At 45.7% G+C, this 23,233-nt stretch overlaps 1 protein-coding gene across 7 annotated transcripts in view; it reads right to left on the reverse strand.

The window, feature by feature from the left end:
* Window positions 1-23,233, reverse strand: part of ABCA3 (ATP binding cassette subfamily A member 3) — a 477,048-nt gene that overhangs the window by 77,405 nt on the left and 376,410 nt on the right. For all 7 annotated transcript variants that reach the window (XM_085632155.1, XM_085632148.1, XM_085632149.1 and 4 more), the window contains 3 exons: window positions 18,621-18,894; window positions 12,001-12,205; window positions 11,327-11,546 (listed from right to left, as the gene is read on the reverse strand). In XM_085632155.1, coding sequence (XP_085488281.1) covers window positions 11,327-11,546; window positions 12,001-12,205; window positions 18,621-18,894 — 699 coding nt within the window. The remainder of the gene's footprint in view (window positions 1-11,326; window positions 11,547-12,000; window positions 12,206-18,620; window positions 18,895-23,233) is intronic.

Raw genomic sequence — 23,233 nt, forward strand, 5'->3', positions numbered from 1 at the left:
CCTAAAAAACGCATAATGCAACTGGTGGACGCCAAATAAAGTGGCAACCACCCCAGATCATGTGAAAGGGAAACCATTGGAAACAGACCTATGGGGGAGGACGAAATCCCGCAAGGAGGCGCTGAACAGCCGAATCGGCGTGGGCATCAAAGAAAAGGACCCCATAAAAGGGTAGGTCAACAAGGCGTTCCCAGATATTCTCCGGGAAGACGCCATCCCTCAACCAAGCATGGCGCATAGGGCCACCGAGCCAGCCATAGCACAGCCTAAGGAATCTGCAGTATCCAAGGCCGAGCAGATTGTAAATCCCACCAAATCACGGCCATCACGGAGAAGATGTCAACACGAGCACCCTCAGAAGTGGCCGATAAAAGAGACTCTGCAGAGTCCCAAAGGGCAGAAGTAGCCCGAGCCAAGACACACACTGTATTTAGTGATCAAAGAGCTGCGCTAGTGGAGGAGAAAATGTAATGGCCCCACGACTCCAGCCATCTGGACTCCCGAGAGGGAGGAAGCAACAGCTGAGGCAAGGAAGGGAAAGCAGTTTGCAGGACAAACCCCTGAACGTCTGGGTGAACAAATAAGCAAACTGGATCATGTGGAGCAGGACGGTAGCGGTGCAAGATAGAACGAGCCACCGGATCCCCGGAAGCTGGCCGAGCCCAGGTGCCCAAAAGGGCATCATAAAGAGAAGCTTCGAAGGGTAGAAGCGGCTCTACAGTCTCTGAACCGTGGTGGAGGACATCCAGCAGAGGGTCAACTGGCAGGGGGATCGAAGGAGGGTGCATACTCAGAACATGAGCAGCCAAGGAGACAAACCCAAGGAACGCCGCACCGGCCTCGGCAGCCTTCCGAGGAGGCGACAGCAACTCATCTGTGGGTGAGGGCTGTAAACTAAGCCTCCCACCCCAAGGAGGTTGAGCAATGAACTGAGGATGCGACCTATGCCAAAAAGAAGGAAGCCCCATTGACGAATGAGGGTCCTGATGGGGGTCCTGAGGAGGTAGGGGCCACAAATTCTAAAGGGGAGATAGGCAAGGAAAGATCCGGCATTGCCAGGTGTTGAGGCGATGCTGAACTACCACCCGAAAGCCTCCGGAGAGGAGTCAATAATACTGTGTCGGGACAGCACCTGGGCGACTTCGGTCGGCTATGCCCCTGCCCCGTCCAGGGCCGACTCGGCCTCGTCCGGCGCCGACTCGACCACGACGAGCTCCGCTTCCGAAGAAGAAGTGGACTGCGCCGGAGCAGGGGAGGTAAGCCTACGATGTCAGACCGGCGCCGACTCAGCCTCACCCACAACAGCCTCCAACTCCAAAGGAACAAATGGAGTCGGAGCCGGGGAGGCAAGTCTACAGCGCCGGACCAGCGCCCACCCCGTCTCCGGACAGTCAGCCGCCTGTCCGGAAGGCTGAAGCATGCTCGAAGAAGGGCTGCGAGCACCAGCAACCACCTGCGGCATCACAGGGAGCCCCACTGGACTATGCGGCGCGGCGCGGCAGAGGTGTATGGGTCGAACAGGGGGACCCAACCGGGCCGCGCCCTGATGACGCCACATCTCCATCATCCCTAGAGGTAAGGGGCACAGTCAGGGCCGGGGTCGAACCTGCCGGCGCGTCCGCCGGAGACCCCACCCGTAGCGGAGGCTCTGAGGACGCCCCAGGGAGAGGAGGGGACCCAAGGGAGGCCTGCAGGGTTGCGGCATAGGCCTCCATCTGGGTCCGAGTCGCCCCCGCGCCAGGATAAGGCAGATAAGGAAGGGGCGACTCCCGGGGGCACACATCCGGAGGATTCCGGGAACTAGTGCCCCCGACAACTGAAGGAAGTGAGGTTGATTTCCTTGGCAACATGCGCCGTGTCTTACCCGAGCGAGGCGAATGACGCATCTGGAAACCAGAGGGCGACCGACGCCACAAATGAAACCCACTGCCAGAGGGACCTGCCGCTGATGAGGAGGCCGGGGCCGAGACGACTCCGACCGGGACAGACGAGCCGAAAGCAGCTTCATCCTGCGCTCCCGTCGGGACTTCGGCTTGAGGTGTTGGCAGGCGTCGCAGTCCGTCGAGTCGCAGTGTTCACCCAGACACCACATACAGATAAGGTGTGGGTCCATCGCGGACATTTGCCGCGAACAGGAGGTACAAGTCTTAAAGCCCGAAGGCATCGCACACTGTTCCAGACGCGAAGCGTCAAAAAAGGGCCTGAAAACAGGCCAAATGAGCCGCTTACTCCGGATCCACGTTGCACGTCAACTGACGTCAGCACACCGGGAGGGACTTATATGACCTCGCTGACGTCACGTCTGTGGACGACGTCAGGGCGGGGTCGTGTGGCGCCGTCCCCTGGCGCGCAGAGGTGCTGCTGCAAAAAATATTCCAGAGCCAGTCTGACGCCTGGGGATATTCTAAGTTAAGGAATCTGCGGCTGGATGTCTCTATCAGATCTGAGAATCTGAGGTGGAGTTCTTACACTGCTGCATCTTGGGCTGATGATGGGGCACAAAACAACTCGTGACCAAAAAGTTATTTGACCATAAACAAGTTGCAAACGACAACGCCCAACACAAGATGGTAGTAATATACAGAACATGTGTATCTACAGCCACATGTGCTACAAGCACATTTTTGGAGCAATATTTACTTTCAAATTCCAAATGTTGGCTCCAGTTTATAACTATTATGTGCATTATAAAGACAGAGGAGGGTCATTTCTTTTACTGATAAACTGATAAAAGGTTGCATTCCATATGTTCTGTGATGACGATGATGGGAAAACAATGGGCCACTAAAGAATTCAACTTTCACAAACTTGGAGGTTATGTACTGAAGGACTGAGAATGGATAGATTAGAAGAACAAGTTAGTTACCTTGGGTAATGCCTTATCTGGTAGAGTCTATCTAGCCGCAGATAACTTATTGTAGAATTATCCCCAGGCATAAGACTGAATCTGGAAATTTTTGTGAGCAGTATCTCTGCCTGCCGGTAGGCTGCGGCATTCAGCTCTGCATGGTGGCGGCAACATTGTCTGCGTGGAAAATTACGTATGCTCTGCCTATATAGACACCAACCCATCGTGCTGATGTCAGTTTCTTTTAATAACTTTCCACGGGAGAAGCCCAGAGCCATGATGAACATGGACCACTGGGGCACTAAATTAGTGCCCTTAAAAGGGAAGCACCCTTTACTCTGAAATCCATTCGCAGAGCTGAAAGGATGGGTGGATCCGTAAGGAATCTGCAGCTTGATACTGTCTCAATCAAATACGGCGTTAACGAAGGAAAGTAACTTGTTCATCCGATAAAGACTTCTAGCTGCAGATTCCTTACCTTAGAATGGATAAGCAGGCAATACCTCCCTGGAGGCGGGGCTGCCTGTAGAAGCGAACATGCAAAAGGAATATGCTACTTACCAGTATGCATCTGTTCTTGGCATGTAGAGCTGCAGAGTCACACACTGAGGATAAGATCGCCATCTGGTGTTGGGCTCGGATGATTGCAGGTTGTTGTTGTCTTCGGAAGAAGCCTTTGGTCACGAGGTTGGTGACTCCTCCCCTGGACAACAGTGCGCATGGGCATCCACTCCATCGGCAGATTGTTTTTCGCCATGATGGGAAAAGATGGAGTATATAGAAAAGAAAGAAAGGATGTCCATGTGTAATGTCTAAGTAAGACGGATGCTGGAACAGATACAGGTCCCGGGGAGGCGGGCGGGCGTGTGTGACTCTGCAGCTCTACATGCCAAGAACAGATGCATACTGGTAAGTAGCATATTCCGTTCGAGGCATATGAGCTGCAGATCACACACTGAGGATAGATTATACAGCAGTGCTCCCCTTAGCGGTGGTCGCCTGTATCCGTTGCAGCAGCTTGAAATAAAGTTTTTAGGACAGCCTGGCCCACGGAGGCCTGTTGTTTGGCCTGCACGTCAACACAATAGTGTTTAGTGAAGGTATGCGTGGTAGACCATGTGGCTGCCTTGCAAATGTCTTCTAAGGGAATATTGCCTAAGAAGGCCATAGAAGCCCCTATTTTACGCGTGGAGTGCGCCCTAGGGGGAACTGTAAGTGTACGTTTAGCCTTGAGGTAGCATATTTGGATGCATTTAACTATCCACCGGGCTATTCCTGATTTGGAGATCGGGTTGCCTTTGTGTGGTGGCGCGAAAGCAACAAAGAGTTGTTTTGTCTTTCGAAAAGGTTTTGTCCTGTCGATGTAATAAAGCAAGGCTCTTTTGACATCTAAGGTATGTAGGGCCCTTTCAGCTACCGAGTCTGGATTTGGGAAAAAGACCGGTAGTTCTACTGATTGGTTAAGGTGGAAAGGGGAAATCACTTTTGGAAGAAATTTAGGGTTTGTCCTAAGAACCACTTTGTTACGGTGTAGTTGTAAGAAAGGTTCCTCAAGTGTAAGGGCTTGTATTTCACTTACTCTGCGCAGGGAAGTGATTGCGATAAGGAAAGCTACCTTCCATGTTAGGAATTGCAATTCACATTTGTGCATAGGTTCAAATGGGGGACCCATGAGTCTTGTTAGAACCACATTGAGATTCCACACTGGTGCAGGTGGCAATCTTGGGGGAAGAATTCTTTTGAGACCTTCCATAAACGCTTTGATGGCTGGTACCTTAAAAAGGGACAGGTGTTGCCTATTTTGCAAGTAGGCTGCCAAGGCTGCTAGGTGTAAACGTATAGAGGAATACGCTAGATTGCATCTTTGCAAGTGTAGTAGATAGCAAATGATGTTTTGGATGGAAGCATCCAATGGATGTATGTCATTATTAGCGCAGTAGATGGCAAATCGTTTCCATTTAGCGGCATAACACGCTCTAGTAGTAGGGCGTCTGGCTTCTTTTATGATATTCATACAGTCTGGAGGGAGATTGAGGTAACCGAACTCTAGGACCTCAGGAGCCAGATCGCTAGGTTCAGTGTTTGAGGATCTGGGTGTTTGATTTCTCCATGGTTCTGGGTTAACAGATCCGGGGAGAGGCGTAGCTTTTGATGTGGAACTAAAGATAGTTCCAGAAGTGTGGTGAACCACGGTTGACGTGCCCAAGTGGGAGCCACTAGTATTAGTGTTAGTGACTGTTGTTTCAGTTTGCGTACCACAAATGGAACTAGTGGGAGAGGCGGAAAGGCGTACGCAAATCTGCCTGACCAGTTCATCCATAGGGCATTGCCTTTCGACTGTGGGTGTGGAAACCTGGCGGCGAAGGTTGGGCATTTTGTGTTTTCGGGAGTGGCGAACAGGTCTATGTCTGGTTGTCCCCACTTTTGGAAGAAGGGGAGTAGAACCTTGGGGTGTAGTTCCCATTCGTGGATCTGTTGTGTGTGGCGACTTAGGAGGTCGGCCACTTGATTGTGGATCCCTGGGAGATGTTCTGCTAACAGGTAGATGTTTTGGGGAATTGCCCATCTCCAGATTTGCTGTGCCAGTTGGGACAGTTGGAGAGAGTGTGTCCCTCCCTGTTTCTGTATATAATACATTGTCGTCATGTTGTCTGTGCGTATGAGGACAGTTTTGTTCTTTAGGTGAATTTGAAAGGATTTTAGTGCTAGGAACACTGCTAAGAGTTCCAGGTGGTTGATGTGGAGCAGTTTTTGTTGACTGGTCCATCTGCCCTGAGTGGTATGGTGAAGGAGGTGGGCTCCCCACCCCGTGAGAGATGCGTCTGTAGTTAGCACAACTTGTGGAAGAGGCTCTAAGAACGGTCTCCCTTTGGACAGGTTGATGGTGTTCCACCATTTCAGTGAGCGAAGTGAGCGACTGTCCACCAACACCAGATCGGTAAGTTGTCCGTGAGCTTGGTTCCACTGTTGTGCTAAGCATTCCTGTAAGGGACGCATTTGAAGTCGTGCGTGTGGGACTATGGAGATGCATGACGCCATCATGCCTAGGAGCTGCATGAACACTCTTGCTGGAAGAGATGGATGAGTTTGAAATTGAGAGATGAGATTTTGTATACTGGCTATCCTGGCAGTACTGGGATAGGCAATGGCTTTGGATGTATCTATGGTTGCTCCTAGATACTGATGTAAGTGGGAAGGTTGTAGGTGGGATTTGGGGTAGTTGATAGTGAATCCCAAATCGTGGAGAGTTTGAATCGTGCGATGAGTGTGGAGAACGCATTTTTGGTATGTATTGGCTTTTATGAGCCAATCGTCCAGATAGGGGAAGACATGGATCTGTTGTCTTCTGAGATGCGCTGCCACGACTGCTAGGCACTTGGTGAACACTCTGGGTGTTGTTGTTACTCCGAATGGGAGAACTGTAAATTGATAGTGTTGCCCATCTACCACAAATCGTAGATATTTTCTGTGAGCGGGATGCATAGGGATGTGAAAGTATGCGTCCTTGAGGTCCAATGTGGCGAGGAAGTCTCCCTGTTGTAAAAGTGGGAGGACTTGTTGGAGAGTGGTCATGTGAAAATGATCCGAATGTATATACTGGTTTAGTAGTCTGAGATCCAGTATGGGCCTTAGTGTTTTGTCCTTTTTGGGAATGAGGAAGTATAGAGAATATACCCCTTTTCCCTGATGTTGAAGGGGGACTGGTTCTATCGCATGTTTTTGTAACAGGGATTGAACTTCTTGTTTGAGGAGAGAGAGATGATGCGAGGACATTGGACGTTGTTTGGGCGGTATGTTTGGGGGGGATTGTATGAGTTCGAGGCAGTAGCCAGACTGGATAATTTGTCTTACCCACCTGTCTGTGGTGATGGAAGTCCAGACAGGTAGGAATTGTTGGAGTCGCCCCCCGACCGGAGTGGAATGGTCTGGGGGGAGTGGTGGCAAGTCACTGTTTGGTGGCTGGTGAGGTGCGGGTGTTGTTGTTGTTGCCCCGCCCTCGACCTTTGTTGTTGTTTCCCCTATAACCTCCCCGGAAATAACCTCTGTTAGGGGATGTTTGTCCAGAATTTTTAAAGGTGGACGTGGTCTCAGTTGATGTGTTTTTGGAGCCTCCTCTATAAAAGGAGCGACGAAAGGAACCCCGGTTTTGAGGAGACTGCAGTGCTCCCATAGACTTGGCAGTTTCATTATCTTTTTTCATTTTTTCTAATGCAGTATCCACTGCAGGGCCAAATAGCTGCTCTTGGTTGAATGGTTGAGCTAGAATTGCGGTTTGAACCTCCGGTTTAAAACCGGAAATACGGAGCCAGGCATGTCGTCTGAGTAAGACGCTAGTATTGACCGCTCTAGAAGCAGTGTCTGCTGCATCTAAGGCGCATTTAATGGAGGCATTAGATATTAATTTGCCTTCTTGGATGAGGTCAGAGGCCTGGGACTTAAAGGGTTCAGGCAGATGTTGCATAAGGTCCTCAAGTTGGTCATAATGCGCTCTATCATACCTGGCTAACAGGGCCTGGGTATTCGCAATACGCCAATGGTTAGCCGCCTGCGCGGCGACCCGTTTGCCTGAGGCTTCTAAAAGCTTAGACTCTTTGTCTGGGGGAGGCGTTTCTCCAGTTGTCTGTGAGTTAGCGCGCTTCCTGGCATTTGATACGACTAAGGAGTCTAAAGGGAGCTGGGCCTTAATGTATGCAGGGTCTTGCGGGGCTGGTCGGTACTTTTTTTCGATGCGTGGGTTGAGAACCCTAGCTCGAACAGGGTCCTTAAAGACTTCAGTAGCATGCTTTATAACCCCTTTGATCATGGGCAGTATGTGCACAGTCTTTTGTGACTGCTCAAAGGTATCAAGGAGAAAGTCCTCTTCAAGGGCGTCTGTGTGCATTGTGACGCCGTGGAATGTTGCTGCCCTATTTATAAGTTGGCCGAACCCTAGGTAGTCATCAGGAGGGGAGGGCTTGGAGGGGTAGGTAGTGGGGTCAGGCATGTCAGGTATAGGATAAGACCAGTCATCCATGGGTGCTGGGTCTGGGAACGTAAAAGGGTCGTTTGGATCAACAGGATCATTAAATAAATCAGGGTCCGCCCCTCCCCCTAAGTCATCATTATCATCCTGTGGAGGAGGTGAATGATAGGGAGATGGTAAAGGAGAATCAGGAGGAGGAGGGGGGGACGGGTTAGGAGGTAAAACAGGAGAGGAAGGACGAAGTGGTGAAGTAGCACAGTCCTTTTTCCGTATGGGAGCTGGGGGAGGTGTAGTGTCCAGCTTCCGCTTTTTATATGGGATGGCAGTCACATGTCCCGTGTTAGGATTGATGTAGATCCGCTTTTGAGTAGGATCTGGTCGAAAAAGTTCATCTGGCTCCGAAGGTGGTGTCTGTGATGTCCGCTTCGGGTCTTTATGAGCTTTTTTCGGCGGGGACGCAGTTTTCGGCGCCGATGATTTTTTCGGGTCCGATGGATTTTTCGGAGCCGACTGAGTTTTCGGTGCCGACTGAGTTTTCGGTGCCGACTGAGTTTTCGGTGCCGATTGAGTTTTCGGTGCCGACTGAGTTTTCGGTGCCGACTGAGTTTTCGGTGCCGATGGACTTTCAGGCATCGATGTTGAAGAACGTCTCGGTGCCGGTGGAGACTTCGGTGCCGAGGAACGTTTCTGTGCCGAAGGAGATTTCGGTCTTGGAGCCTGTTTCGGTGCCGACAGTGGGTTTTTGGGTGCCGAGGGTGTTAAAGGCACAATCAGGTGAGGTTTGCTCGAGCCCGAGCCACCCACAGGCTTAGATGTCTTCGGAGCCGGGCCCGAGGGCGGGGCTTCTGAAGAGGATTTCCGGTCGCGACTGGGCCCAGCTGGCGGAGTCTTGACCAATGCTTTTTTGGATGGGGCAGGGGCAGGGGGGGTGGTACTCACACGCTGCCCTGGAGTGATGAGGTCATCGGAATCGTCGGCCTCGGACACGATCTCGAGATCTTCGGTGTCGTCTTCGGGAACATCTTGAGCAAAGATGTCCTCCGGTTCTGGAGCTGGTTTGGCCATAATATGGCGTCGAGCTCTTCGGTCCCGGAGGGTCTTCTTCGAACGGAAAGCGGAACAAGCTGGACAGGTGGACTCGTTGTGTTCCGGCGACAGGCAGAGGTTACAAACCTCGTGGTGGTCACTGTGGGGGAACTTCGCTCCACACTGGGGGCATTTTTTGAAGGGTGTCCTGTCCATCAGCCGCTTGCGGAACCGGTCCGAGTTGAGTTCGACGTCGATGGAATGAAGATTAAGTATTTAAAATGATTGCTAGAAGTTTTCTGCTGGAGCGGAAAAAAGTTCATCCGAACCCAATGGCGGAAAAAAACAATCTGCCGATGGAGTGGATGCCCATGCGCACTGTTGTCCAGGGGAGGAGTCACCAACCTCGTGACCAAAGGCTTCTTCCGAAGACAACAACAACCTGCAATCATCCGAGCCCAACACCAGATGGCGATCTTATCCTCAGTGTGTGATCTGCAGCTCATATGCCTCGAACTGCCCGTATCGCCGGACCGGACTGTCAAGGCAGTAGTGCTTCATACATGCGTATCCTGCCCCTGCTGGGTGCCCATGTTGTCAGAGGGCCTACTAAAGAGGTTTGGAGGCTGTGACTGCTGAGGTGGGGTGGACTGGCTCGCCTCCCTGGCTGCCTGTCCAACGTGGTCAGTAGGAACCGCATCCTAGGCCACGAAAAAGACTGTGGTTTGAAGGCCAGGGTGGCTGGGTGTGTAAAGATGTGGTTGGAAGCCCCTTCTGTGACCACGAAAGGGGCGGAAGGCAGATTAGGGTTGGCGAGGGGCCATGGAAAGGCCAAAGGACCTGGCTGTAGGTCTGCTGTCCTTAAAGGGTTCTAGTGCTGAGTCTGCCTTCTCTCTGAGAAGCCATCTAAGGGCATATCTATGTACGAAGCTTGGACATCCCCTAAGAATCCAGTGGTTCTCAACCAGGCATGGTGTATAAGGGCCCAAGACTATGAAATCTCTCTACCCAGCAAGGTGGTTGTGTCCAATTGTATTGTGAACTTGGCTGCATCCCTCCTATCAGCAACTGCTTGAGAGAGTATGGCTCGGGCCTCCTCTGAGACCATGGGCAACACTTGCGCAACCGAGTTCCAGATGGTATGGGAGCATCACCACAAGATGCAGGGCCAGGCAGGAGAAGGGCATCCAGGCCTTTGTATTCCCTAAACTGAGGAGTGGTAGGAAATGCACCAGGGTTAACTTTGGAGGTGGAGGCCCGGACCATCAAGCACTCCAGGGTAGTCTACTGGGTGAGGAAACTGGAGTCCCTGGAGCGGGGACAGTGGCAAAAGGTGCTATACACAGAAGCAGGGCTTGGATGAGGCCCGGGCTAGGACGTCAGTAAGGGACTTATTGAATGGGAATAGCTGTTCGTTGAGGGCAACTCCCAGCTGCAGCAACTCTGTCAAATTCATTTCGACTTCTTGCTCTCCTTGTGTGGGTGGACTTACCTGATGTCCCAACGACTTCGACTGCAGCAACGAGCGGATTGGAGTGGCTCCACAAACGATCTAAGGACCTTTCTCTCAACCGAGATCTTGAGTGTTGTGTAGTCGAGGAGCTTGAGGGAGCACTGCCTCAAGGCCTTCGGTGAATGGCAAGGTAGTCAACAAAGGTTTTGGGATCGAGTTCCAAGCACAAGAGGTACACCAAATGAAGTTTGCCACCAACATCTGTCCATGACCAGTGCCACACAGTTTAAACCCATTTTCCTACTGGATATCCAGATGCACCAGGTAACAAGGTCTCGAAAAAGATCTCGTAAAAAAAGACCGGGATAGCTCTACCCGGATCTACGCTGACTGGTGTTTAAAGAAAAGAACTGACGTCAGTGCGCTGGGGAGGCTTTTATATGGGCACCATGCACATCACTTCCAGCGTGGACAACACCAACAAGGCCAAGTGAAACAGAACACCACCTACCGGTGCACAGGAGTACTGCTCTCTAAAAAGATCTGGATCCAGTCTGATGCCAGGGGATAACTAGAAGGTAAGGAATCTGCGTCTAGAATTCTCTATCAGATAAGTATTTTTGAAAATAACAAACTTTCCAACAGACTTTAGTAGTCTCCTAACATGAAGCCTGGTAATTGCACTGCACCAAACGTCTCTGGCTCAGGAATACAGGTGCTGTGGTCCTTCTCTTCTGTTACATAGCTCTGCAGCTATTCTGCAAAAAGATGCAAGAAGATGTCACTCTCCCACGAGAGAAAGATCATTTACACTTCAACTTCAGTCCATTTCTGCTATTGATACTGCTGGGATTAATGGTGAATATATATGATGCATTTCCCAGTTCTGCTCTTTGTCTTTTAGCTATGCTTCCCTCAGGTGACTGCTTAACTATGTACACATCTTTTAAATTAGGCTCAGACCAGCTGCAATCAACTTGAGTTCGACACTGCCACCTGCAAAATGAGGATGGCAAGTGGGAGGTTAAGCACTCACCTGGAATGCTCATGATGGTGACAGCCAGGAAGGTGGCAGTGCCAGAGAGAATGTTGAAGATGGTAAGGCGGGTGTAGGCAGTGGCAGCAACGGAGAAGAAGAAGCTGAGCAGGTACATGAGGGGGATGACAGCCCAACCATACAGCAGGAAGATCACCATGACATCCACCAGGTGGTTGTTTTGAGTGAATGCTTTGACATCAAATGCTAGGAAAATCACCTTGAATGAAAATACAAATAACAAGAAGCTAAACAGATAACACAACTTTCGCTTAAAGCCTCTACTATATTGACTATAAAATCCTTTCTTTAGGAAGCCCAGATAAGGATAGACCCTCACTGTTCATTCTTCTCGGGGGAAGCACAACCCTAGGTTATCTATGGCAGCCTATGAGTATATTGATGAACATTTGGTCATGGAAATGAAGAACCTTTCAGGACTGAAGAACTACACTTACCCAAACACTATTCAGTCACAGGCAGTTTGTATTTAAATTCAACTCCTCTTCACTACACCCCTTTTTAAATAAGTCTTATAATAGCCATTGACAACTAATTGACAGGACTAGGTAGTTATCTGTACTGAGCCACTAGAATGCTGTAAAGTTCCGTATTCAACTACTTCAACTCACCATGGCTCTACACTTAAAATCTACACATATGCAATGACTCACCAGCATTAGCAAACAAGGAATGAGGAAATTGATGAGATCCCAAAGCAGGGCAGACAGCCAGAAGTTGGTCACGTATACACCACTGACAAACTGCACATGCTTAGACTTGATAGCCCTCTCAGTGACCAGCAGAAGGGCAAAAGTACTGGCCAGAGAAGCCATGCCGTAAAGCAGGTTGATAGCAATGGCAAATCCGGTCTGGCCCCTAAAGAAAAAAAGATAATAGAGGAAAGGAAGGGGAAACATGGTTAACAGAGAAGCTTGCAGCTAAAACAAAAACAACCATGGGGACTCAACCCTCATTAGTAATTTAGTTCTAATAGTCATATTTTTCCATCTACAGCACACTGGACTGGGATGTCTGCCACACCTTTGAAATGTAAGCTCAAGTGAAGGCTATCTCTGACTGCAATGGCAGCAACTAACTTTATTTGGGATATGTGATTTGCCTTGGAGATTGCTCTGGCTGTGCAAATAAAGCCCAAGTGTAAGGTCCTTCATAGGCAATATTACAGAAACGACACATCCATGTAAATACAGGGCAAAACCATGATGCTTTTTTATAATACTAAAATAAGCAAATACATTTTACACTTGTCTGTATTACAGGTTTTCTTTTCGCACCAGGAGAACAATGAGAAATTTATTTGCAGGACCTTTCTGAACATATAGAACATGTTTTTTGGTTATAAATGTATTTTACAAGTGTGAAATATTTTAAGAAAGAAAACCTAGTCCACAAAGACTCTTTAATAAACATATTGCGTTTGCAATGTTCTTACTACTATTCTAATAAAAATGGAGCAACATTTTGCTGTGACCAAAGTTTAAAATTGCACATTTGAAAAGTGGAGAAAATAATTCTAAATCAGTTTTTTAAAATTTTTAAGCTGGTAGAAATACTGAATTCTCCACTCACTATTAAACAAGCAAAAGAAAATGTTAGCAGATTTGCCCTGATCTGTTTCTTCCACAGTGCAACGTTTTTGTAATATGGCCAAAAGAGTACATCATCGTAAACAATTTTATAGACAGCCCTTTGCAATTTTCTAATTTTTCTTTGCACTCAGCCATTACAAGCGGAACATTTTCCTGCACCATAGTTGTTAGAGGACCTACAGCGGGTCATCAGAAATCCTTGACACTCTACATAGTCACAAAATAATGTACATGAGAAAAGGAACAGCAATTTTATTTCTGAATTAAAAAATAAATAATTGCTGGATCTCAAGTCTCATGGAAAAACCTAATAGCTGAAAAGTTTGTATAAAGGAAATAGGGTCTCCACTATATACGGCTTATGCTATGTCAGAAAATGTGAAAAATCTAATTTACGCAATTATTTCTACAACGGTAATAATGAAAGAGCAAAACAAATGTTGCAATAATCCTACTCTGGGAGCCCTTTTCTTGGTGTGCTGTGACATTCTGGGGTTACTTTGCAGTATCCTTCGAGAGCACAGTGATTTTGCATTAATGCCGATGGCCACCAATACTAATGCTCTCCAATTGGATGACCAAGTTACTGTCTTTGGGGACTACGTCTCATGCCATATTCAAATCTACCAGTTAAGGCTTGCTCTAGGGGGTGACAGTGGTTAAAAACTCAGATACAGCATGACCCAATAAATAACATTCAAGCTCAATGTCCAGCCAAGGAACTGTTAAAATGTTGACGCATGGGGAAAACTGGAAGACACTTGCACATTCTGCAGCTGAAACAACTCCGAGACATTTTATAGCACCTAGGAGCAAGACTTTATATCACATTGACATAATGCCGAACGTTATCCTGAAAGGGCTACATCTAGGACGGCTCATGGAGCTTCAAGACTTTTTAAGTCTTTTACTATAGCACTTACAGTCTTTTGATGCACCAGTCAATGCAACAAAGGTACCAGACAAAAATGACACAATTTTAGCTCTTGCTATTGTGTTTCTGGTCATTAATTGTAATGGTTCTGGGAGTAAGAATTAACAACTCAGTAGACTGAAGTCTGAGCTGCTGAGTCTTCAGGCACAAAAAGAAATACATCATCAAAACTAAAACCCTAACACTTAAACAACAAGGGTCTCACCCAATAAAGTCAAGGTGCAGTTGTGGGTTCCTTCAGAGTCTGCGTTCAAGTCAGAGATGACAGGGGATCTAGCCAGTGCATCTCAAATACTAACTGTCAAAGTTGAAAATTTCTACCCGTGTGCGTACCTACTGGACCTCTGAAACTTCACCAGCTTAAGGGAGGTGGAAATAAAAAACTACGTTTAAATTTGCATGTTCAAGCACCAAATAAATAAAGGGGAATTACAGAGGGAAAAATCAAGGAGAAAAAGGGGCATTCTCTACTTAATATCTATCCACAAAAAATAAACCCCTAACTCCTACATCCCCCCATGTTGAACACACGTTCTAAGGCCCCTCCAAACTAAAAATGAGGAAATAAATCTGGGGTGTGTATATCAACCTACAGACAAATACAGGCTTAAAAAAGGAAAATATGAGATGCCTCACTTAAGGAGCCAGAAATAACCAGTTGGGAAGTGTTACCAACTGGATTCGCTTCTCATCATAGGCTTTCTCCTATCCAGGCAGTGATATATCCTATCCAGTTTTGATGTTTTGTGTTAGGAAAATCTAGTGGTGTCTCGTTTATGTAGATCTATGATGAGAATTTCTAATAGATTCCATAAGCTTATCCGCTGCAGCCAATTGTGATTTTGTCCTCACCAAAGTGTAATGAACTCTGACATCAATACAGATGCAAGACTGGGATCTGCCGGCACAGCAGGTGGTTTTATAGCATGCATGCACACAGCAATTATGTCCACTGGTATGCATTGGCCCGGTGGCTATTTGGTGCAGTGCATTATTGGGTGATAGTGTGGTACTCTTGCCTTGATGTATTTGCCAAAAGAATCTTGTCAATGAAACATGTTGGCTGCTTATTACATTTAGTTCAGGACATTTCATTTGTTTTTAACCATGCAGCTAAGGTCAACATGATCAAAGTACACAGTAGCTCTTTGGACACAATTGTAACTGATGGTCATGGGACCTAGAGAGGGCTTTTCAAACTCTCTCTTGTTCTAGGGAACCAGCATTGACTAGCTGCAGGGATAAGCTTCGAGACACTATTAGAAATTCATCATAGAGCAACATAAGGGCGACGCCACTAGATTATCTACCACAGATGATCAAAATTAGACTATCTATTAATATTTTTTTTCACTGGAAAAACCAAAGGTTACATGGACATTATAGTTAGGAAATAGAATTAAAAAAACCTTAGAAATTCAGTGAAAAAACCCACGGTTACAGGGACGTTATAGTTAGGCTGACATTTCACTCGTACAAAATTAGAGAAATTTAGCAGTTATAGTTAGCTGATCTAACTATAACTCATGCCCCCCCCCCAATGCACTGCTTATGACCTCACATATTACATCACTCATGACATGGTCAGTGACATTTCTGATGACATCACTTATGAAATCTCAAATGACATCACGGATTACTCTCAAATGACATCATTGATGACATTATCCAGTGACTGAGTGTTTTTAAAATGTTTATGAGTGCTAAACATATATAACAAGGTGTATTGATGAATCAGTGGCTGTATGCGCACCCATATGGAAGATTCAGTGGGTGCGTGACTGACTATGTGAGTGATTAGGTGTCTCAGTGAATGTATATGTGAGTGACAAGGTTTTGAGAATGTCTGTATCAGTCTGTCAGATGGTGTCTAAGTGGTTGTATGCGTAGGTGAGTGGATACGTGAGTTGCTGTATGGTTGATTGATTAGGTGTCGGAGTACCTGAATGGGTGTATGAGTGTCTGTGTGGCTGGGTGAGAGAGTGTGTAATTGCCTGCATGGATGAGTGGGTGGGTAAGTCAGTGGCTGTGTGGGTTAGTGAGTATGTAAGTGACGGGCTTTATAGGTGACTGAGTGTGCACATGGGTGTGTCATGAGGGAAGGAATGTGTCAGTGGTATATGGGTGAGTAACTTTATAAGTGAAAGGCAGTATAGGTGTGTGTTGGAGTATATGAGTGCCTATGTGTGAGTGTGTGATTGTGATAGTGGCTGTATGAGCGAGTGTGTGCTTACGCCAGTGAATGTATAGGTACGTGAGTATGTGTTAGTATCTGTATGAATAAGTGAATAAGTGTGCATAACTGTATAGGCAAGCAAATGGCTGTGTGAGTGATCTTTAGGTGAGTGAGTAGGTGTGTGAGTAGCTGTATGAGTGACTGGCAGTGTGTGAGTGGCTGTATGGGTGTATGAGTGGATATATCAGTGGCTGTATTAGAGAGCGAGTTAGTGCATGAGTGGTTATATGGGTGAGTGAGTGTGTGTGTGTAGACCTATGAATCAGAGAGTGGGTGTGTAAGTACTGGCATGAGTGTGTCATTGGTTTTGAGAATGGTAGTGTGGAAGCTGGAGTGGGTGTATGAAAGGGTATATGGGGGTGTGAGTGGGAGTGTCAGAGATTCTGTGGATGATGTCATCAGTGATGTCACTGACCATGTCATGAGTGATGTAATATGTAAGGTCATAAGAAGTGCATTGCAGGGGTGCAAGTTATAGTTAACTCAGCTAACTATAACAGCTGAATTTCTCTGGTTTTGTATGGTAAAATCTGACCCTAACTAGAACGTCCCTGTAACCTTTATTTTGGTATGGAATATATATAAATAGATATATATATAATCCGGCATACATAGGAGAACACATGATGCATATGATGAGAAGAGAAGCCAGTTGGTGACATTTACGAACAGGTTATTGGTGGCTGTTTACGTAAGGCATCTCCTATTTATTTTTTAAGCTACAACATCTTTTAGTCAGTAGTTTATATACACACCCTACATTTAATTCCTGATTTGCAAAGATCAAGGCCCTGACTATGGAATGCTTCAGAGAGGCCTTCGAAGATTTGTTCAACATAGGTGTTGTAGGAATTAGGGGTTTCTTTTTTGTGGATATGTTCAAACGCCAACCTGATATAAAGGAGAGCACTATTTTGTGCAAAACGTAAACAGACACTGGGTCATATAGACCCCACCATTCCCAAGTCCACCTGTGAACTACACAGCACCCTATATGCACAACATACATTGTACATGGTGGGACAGGACACAATAAAGACAAAGGACTCTAGTTATGTACAAAGGATGGTCTTTACTGGGGAAAACAGGAAGGTAGCCACCTAAGAGGAATATAATTTAAGAGACCTTTGCCTCAGATCTGGAATCATGGTGCCACTGCTGTGAGTCACTGCATAGCATGGATAAAGGTGGCGGTAATTGTCCTCACTCAGAAAGAAGGTACACTTTGGGTCGTTCCTTGACATGTGAACACAGTTCTGATGTTGACAGCGTCAAAAATAGAAAGATGCACCTCCAGTGGGCCCACATTACTGTCAAGCTAACTGAAGGAAAAATACAGGGTTATTCAGGAAAAACACAAATATAGTTTTCCAAAGTGATAGAGAGGTTTTTGTTCCAAAATGGTATACCTTAGAAAGAGTCATTGTAAAGACCTACTGCCACAGCTTTTTGTGGCAGTGATTCTTTACACCATCTCTACTAGTTTGGGACCGAGTTTAAATGGTTTACATTTTTGCTTTTTTCCCCCAAGACTATAACTGAATTTCAGAGCCACACGCCAACAAAAAGCTATTTCAGTGCAGGTCTGAAATATTACTATCACTCTACAACTATCTTAGGATCTAAATAAATGTGTGATAGGATGCAATGGGAACTTGCATAGAAAAAGAATTATATTCCATTCTGACATGGCGGGGGCTATACAAATATTATATTAAGATGATAAATTCCTCTCATTTTTCTGCCTCCAAACTTTCAATTGCTCTGGGTACCCATGCATCTAGTAGAGCAGTAACTCACCACCATTCACAGCTATCAGTCCAATGATCTGCACTTTCTTCCTTCATGGCAATATATAATGCAAGCGCCACCTTGAACAGCATACATGCACCTGCAAACAATCTACCATCGGTGCACCCTCACCTACTCCGGCTGATCTTCAATGGTCCATTTTCAATTTGCAGTGCAAGTACCTTGATCTGGATCTGTTTCTACTCCACCCCAAGATGAATTTTCAATGGAAGCTACTCCATGTAAAATGATCATGCCCTCCTGCTTAATTTCTGGAATATTACTATTATTATATTAGTTTTAAAGCACATCTATCACTGTAATGGAGATTGTAGTGTCAATGAGAATACCTTAGTCCGAAAGGCAAGAACAATAACTAGGTAGTTGCTACATAGTAAAAGCAGACTGCACTAAAGCTTTTCTTGCCTAAAACAGTTTTGCCAGACAGGGAGAAAATAAGGGCCTAGTAAGGTCTGAAAGAATGGCAGTGGATAAGAGTAACTCAAAGCCACGCTTCCCTCTTCAGATTTCAGCTGTAAATCATTATAGTCTAATTACATAAGAAGTAAAATCCCAAAAGATGTTCAATTGTCTAGGGCTATCAGTTGTATTATAATGGGACAATTATTGCACTACCCCTGCCACTCCATGTGACTGTTGCCTCCTAAGACTACAAGTAACTGATTGCCATCATAAAAAAAATAAAGTGAAACGACCTACTCTCTGAGTTGGTCCTTGGCAGTCTCATTTGTGGACCGAAGCTGCGGGTAGTTGGTGAGGGAGATGGAAGCATTGGTTCCAGCCAGCAGCTTGTAGATGGCGTTTTCGGCCAAAAGAAGAGCAGAGGCAGAAGAATGATAAGCTTGGTTATTGAAAAAGGCGGTTATGATGGTGGTGCTACCAATATCTATGAAAGAGGCTGCAGCCACACAGTGCTCATTGAAGGCCCCACCTTCCTCTGTGGCCTTTCCAATAATATATTCCTCCAAGTTACCTGGAAATAAAAGACTACATGTAAATGTGACACATTTTCAATATAGCTAAACAATGTAATCTGATTATTTTTTTTTTTTAAATATAAAGCATTTTTATTGCCACACCATTCCTCTCAGCTCAAGGATTCTATCCTCTTCCCAGATCTTAGGTGTCCTGTTACTTAATGGCAAGACTAAAACCAGCTTTGCAAGACTGTACTCTGATGCCTGGCTCTAGCCTGCCATTTCATATTTGTTCTTACAGAGCAAGGATTATGTTACTTACCCTGTAAGCATCTGTTCTTGGCATGTAGAGCTGTAGGTTCACATGCTTTGCATACTCCAGCCATCTACTGTTGGGGCCAGATGTGTGCAAGTTGGTTTCCGTCTAAGAAGTCTTTTCCAGTCACAAGGTAAGGTGACACCTCCTTTCGATGATGGTGCGCATGGGCATCGATGCCATTGTTGGATTGTTTTCCCGCAAGAGGGTGAGAATGGAGTAAGTTTAATACAGAGATGTCCATGCATATGTAATGTGAATAATAAGAACTGCAACAACCACAAGTGTCCGGGGAGGAGGGAGGGCGCATGTAAATCTACAGCTCTACATGCCAAAAACAGATGCTTACTGGATAAGTAACATATAACAGCATTCTCCCATTGTGGTGGCTAACTAGTGGGTGTTGCAGTTGTTTGAAAAAGTGTTTTAGCACTGCTTGTCCTACATTAGCTTACTGACGTGCTAATATTTCCACACAATAATGTTTTGTAAATGTGTGTGGTGTAGACCATGTAGCTGCCTTACATATGTCAGCTATGGGAATGTTGCCTAAAAAGACCATAGATGCTCCTATTTTGTGAGTAGAATGTACTCTTGGAGATATAGTTAAAGTTCTTTTAGCTTTAATGTAACAAGTTTGAATACATTTAACAATCCATCTAGAAATACCGGATTTGGAGATAGGATTTCCTTTATGAGGTGGAACAAGTGCAACAAAACGTTGCTGAGTTTTGCAACAATTTTTTGTTATATCAATATAGTAAAATAGTGCTCTTTTAACACCCAATGTGTGTAAAGCTCTTTCTGCTACTGAATCAGGTTGAGGGACGAACACAGGTAGCTCAACTGATTGGTTAATATGGAAAGCAGAAACTACTTTTGGAAGGAATTTGGGGTTTGTATAAAGAACTACTTTATCTATATGAAGTTGAAAGAAGAGTTCTTCTAAGGATAATGCCTGTAACTCATCAACACGTCTCAATGAAGTGATAGCAATTACAAAAGCAACCTTCCATGACAGAAATTGTAATGGACAATTGTGTAATGGCTCAAAAGGTGGACCCATAAGCCTTGTGAGGACAATGTTAAGGTTCCAGACAGGTGCAGGTGGTACCCTGGGTAGTATTTTTCTTTTAAGACCTTCCATAAAAGCTTTAATTAGTGGAACTTTATATAATGATAAAGGTTGTCTGTTCTGCAGCTATGCAGCTACTGCAGCAAGGTGTAGTCTAATCAATGTGTAGGCTAAGCCAACTCGCTGTAAATGCAACTAATAACAAATAAGGAGCCAGTAGAATTAATGTGAGTGATGCCTGCCTGAGTTTCCGAACCAGAAATGGCAGGTGAGGGAGAAGCGGAAAAGCGTAAGAAAATATCCCTGACCAATTCATCCATAGGGCATTGCATTTGGATAGATGGTGTAGGAATCTGGAGGCGGAGTCTGGGCATTTTGAGTTCTCTGCTGTGGCAAAGAGGTTTATGTGGGGGAAATCCCCATTTTGGAAGAATGGAAGGAGAACTTGGGGATGAAGTTCCCATTCGTGGACTCTTGCCGCATCCTGCTGAGGAGGCCGGCAAACTGGTTGTGCATGCCTGTAAGGTGTGCTGCAAGGAGATTAATTTTGTGATATATCACCCAATGCCAAATGGTTCGAGAGAGGCGTGACATTTGTAGAGAATGTGTGCCACCTCCCCTTGTACATGGCTCTCGTATTGTCTGTGCGGACTAGGACAGCTTTCCCTATGAGGTGAGGCTGTAAGGCTTTCAGTGCTAGATGAACAACTAGCAGATCCAAGTAATTGATGCGGAGACTCTTTTGCTTGGTGTCCCATAGACAATTGAATTGTGAGATGGTGGAGATGTGCACCCCACCCTGTGAGAGATGCATCTGCTGTTAGCACGGCTTGTGGAACGGGTTCGATGAAGGGCCGCCCTCTTGATAGGTTTTGTGTGCTCCACCACTGCAGAGAGTGATGAGTGCAGCTGTCTACCAACACTAGATCTATTAATTGACCCAGTGATCAATTCCACTGACATGCTAAGCATTACTGTAGAGGACGCATGTGTAATATAGTGTGAGGTACTATTGCAATGCATGATGCCATCATTCCTAAAAGTTGCATGAAAGTTTTGACTCTTAGGTTTTGGTTATTTTGAGACTGTAATAAAGTTTGAAACTTTTGAATTCTGACTGCATTGGGAGAGGCTAGAGCTGTGTGAGTGTTTAGCGTTGCCCCCAGATAGGTTTGCAGTTGTGAGGGTTGAAGATGGGACTTTTGTGCATAGACTGTAAATTCCATTTGATGGAAAAGGTTTATGGTATTTTGAGTGTGTTGTAAACACTTTTGCTGTGTGTTGGCTTTGATGAGCCAACCATCCAGATATGGAAAGACATGAATTTGTTGTCTTCTTAAATGAGCTGCTACTACTGCTAGACATTTTATGAATACTCTGGGTGCAGTAGTCACTCCGAATGGGAGTACTTTGAATTGATAGTGATTTCCTGCTATCACAAATCTGAAGTATTTGCGATGTGCTGGTTGGATAGGGATATGGAAGTCTGCGTCCTTCAAGTCTAATTTGGACATAAAGTTGCCTTGTAGAAGTGGAAGCACTTTTTGAAGGGTAACCATATGGAAGTGTTCTGACAGTATGTATAGGTTTATTGCTCAGAGATCTAAAATTGGTCTTAGGGACCAGTCTTTCTTGGGAGTTAGGAAGTAAAGGGAGTAAACTCCTGATCCTTGTTGTTGTAAAGGAGATGGTTCTATAGCTCCTTTTTTTAGAAGAGTTTGTACTTCTTGCTTGATAAGCTATTGATATTGTAACGAGATTCTGTGAGTACGAGGTGGAATATTGGGAGGATTGCTGGTAAGTTCCAGGCAATAACCATGTTGGATAATGTCTAACACCCATTTGTCCGATGTTAGTGATTGCCAAATGGGAAAGAATAGTTGTAATCTTCCCCTGACAGGTGTAAAATGGTCGGGGGGAATTGTGAGCAAGTCACTGTTTGTTGGGAGTTGGAGAGGTACACGTTGGTGTACCCTTTCCTCTGCCCTTGAAATGGTTCCCTCTCTAACCACCTTAATAAAATCCTCTTGATGGCGAGGGTTGTGTGTTTGACCTGTATGATGACACATTTGGATCTGAGGGATTACCTTTGGATCCTCATCTGAAAAATGGGCAGGGAAAGGAACCTCTATTAGATGGTGACTGAAGGACTCCCACTGATTTTGCCACTTTTGCGTCTTTTTTCATTTTCCCCAGTGACTCATCTACTTGAGGTCCAAAAATATTCTGTTTATCAAAGGGGGTATTAAAATGTTTTGTTGAACCTCTGGTTTAAAACCATGCATGCCTTCTAAGAAGAATGCTGGTATTAATACCTCTTGCTGCGGTATCAGCAGCATCTAGTGCACATCTGATAGATGAACTCGATATCAGTTTTCCCTCCTGCACTAATTCTTGCCCTTTTTTCTTGTGTTTGTCTGGGAGATATTGAATTAACTGCTCCATTTCATCCCAGTGGGCCCTGTCATATCTAGCTAATAGGCCTTGTGAATTAGCTATATGCCAATGGTTGGCGGATTGTGCAGTTATCCGTTTTCCTGATGCATCTATTAGCTTAGACTCCTTGTCTGGAGGTGGGTCATCCCCTGTAGTTTGGGATTTTTCCCTTTTCTGAGCATTTGACACAACTAGGGAATTCAAAGGCAACTGTCCTCTGATAAAAATCGGATCAGTTGTGGGAGGTTTGTATTTCTTATCAACCCTATGTGTTAAAATACAGGAATGCACGTGGTCGTTAAAAATCTCATCAGCATGGCGCATCATGCCTTTTAACATAGGTAAAGATTGTGTTGTCCTATGTGATATTCTTAACGTCTCAAATAGAAAATCCTCTTCTAGGGATTCCTTATGAAGTGGGACCCATCCGCATCAGAGTACTTCACAGGTCTTTAACAGACCATTTGCTTGTTAATGAGGCTTTATTGTTTTTTCACACCTTCTTAGAGCCCCTGCATCACCACTCTGCCCATTGCTGGAAGAATTCCCCCCCGAAAGTTTTTCTTAG

Source organism: Triturus cristatus, chromosome 10, assembly GCF_964204655.1.
Source record: "Triturus cristatus chromosome 10, aTriCri1.1, whole genome shotgun sequence".
Taxonomy (NCBI): domain Eukaryota; kingdom Metazoa; phylum Chordata; class Amphibia; order Caudata; family Salamandridae; genus Triturus; species Triturus cristatus.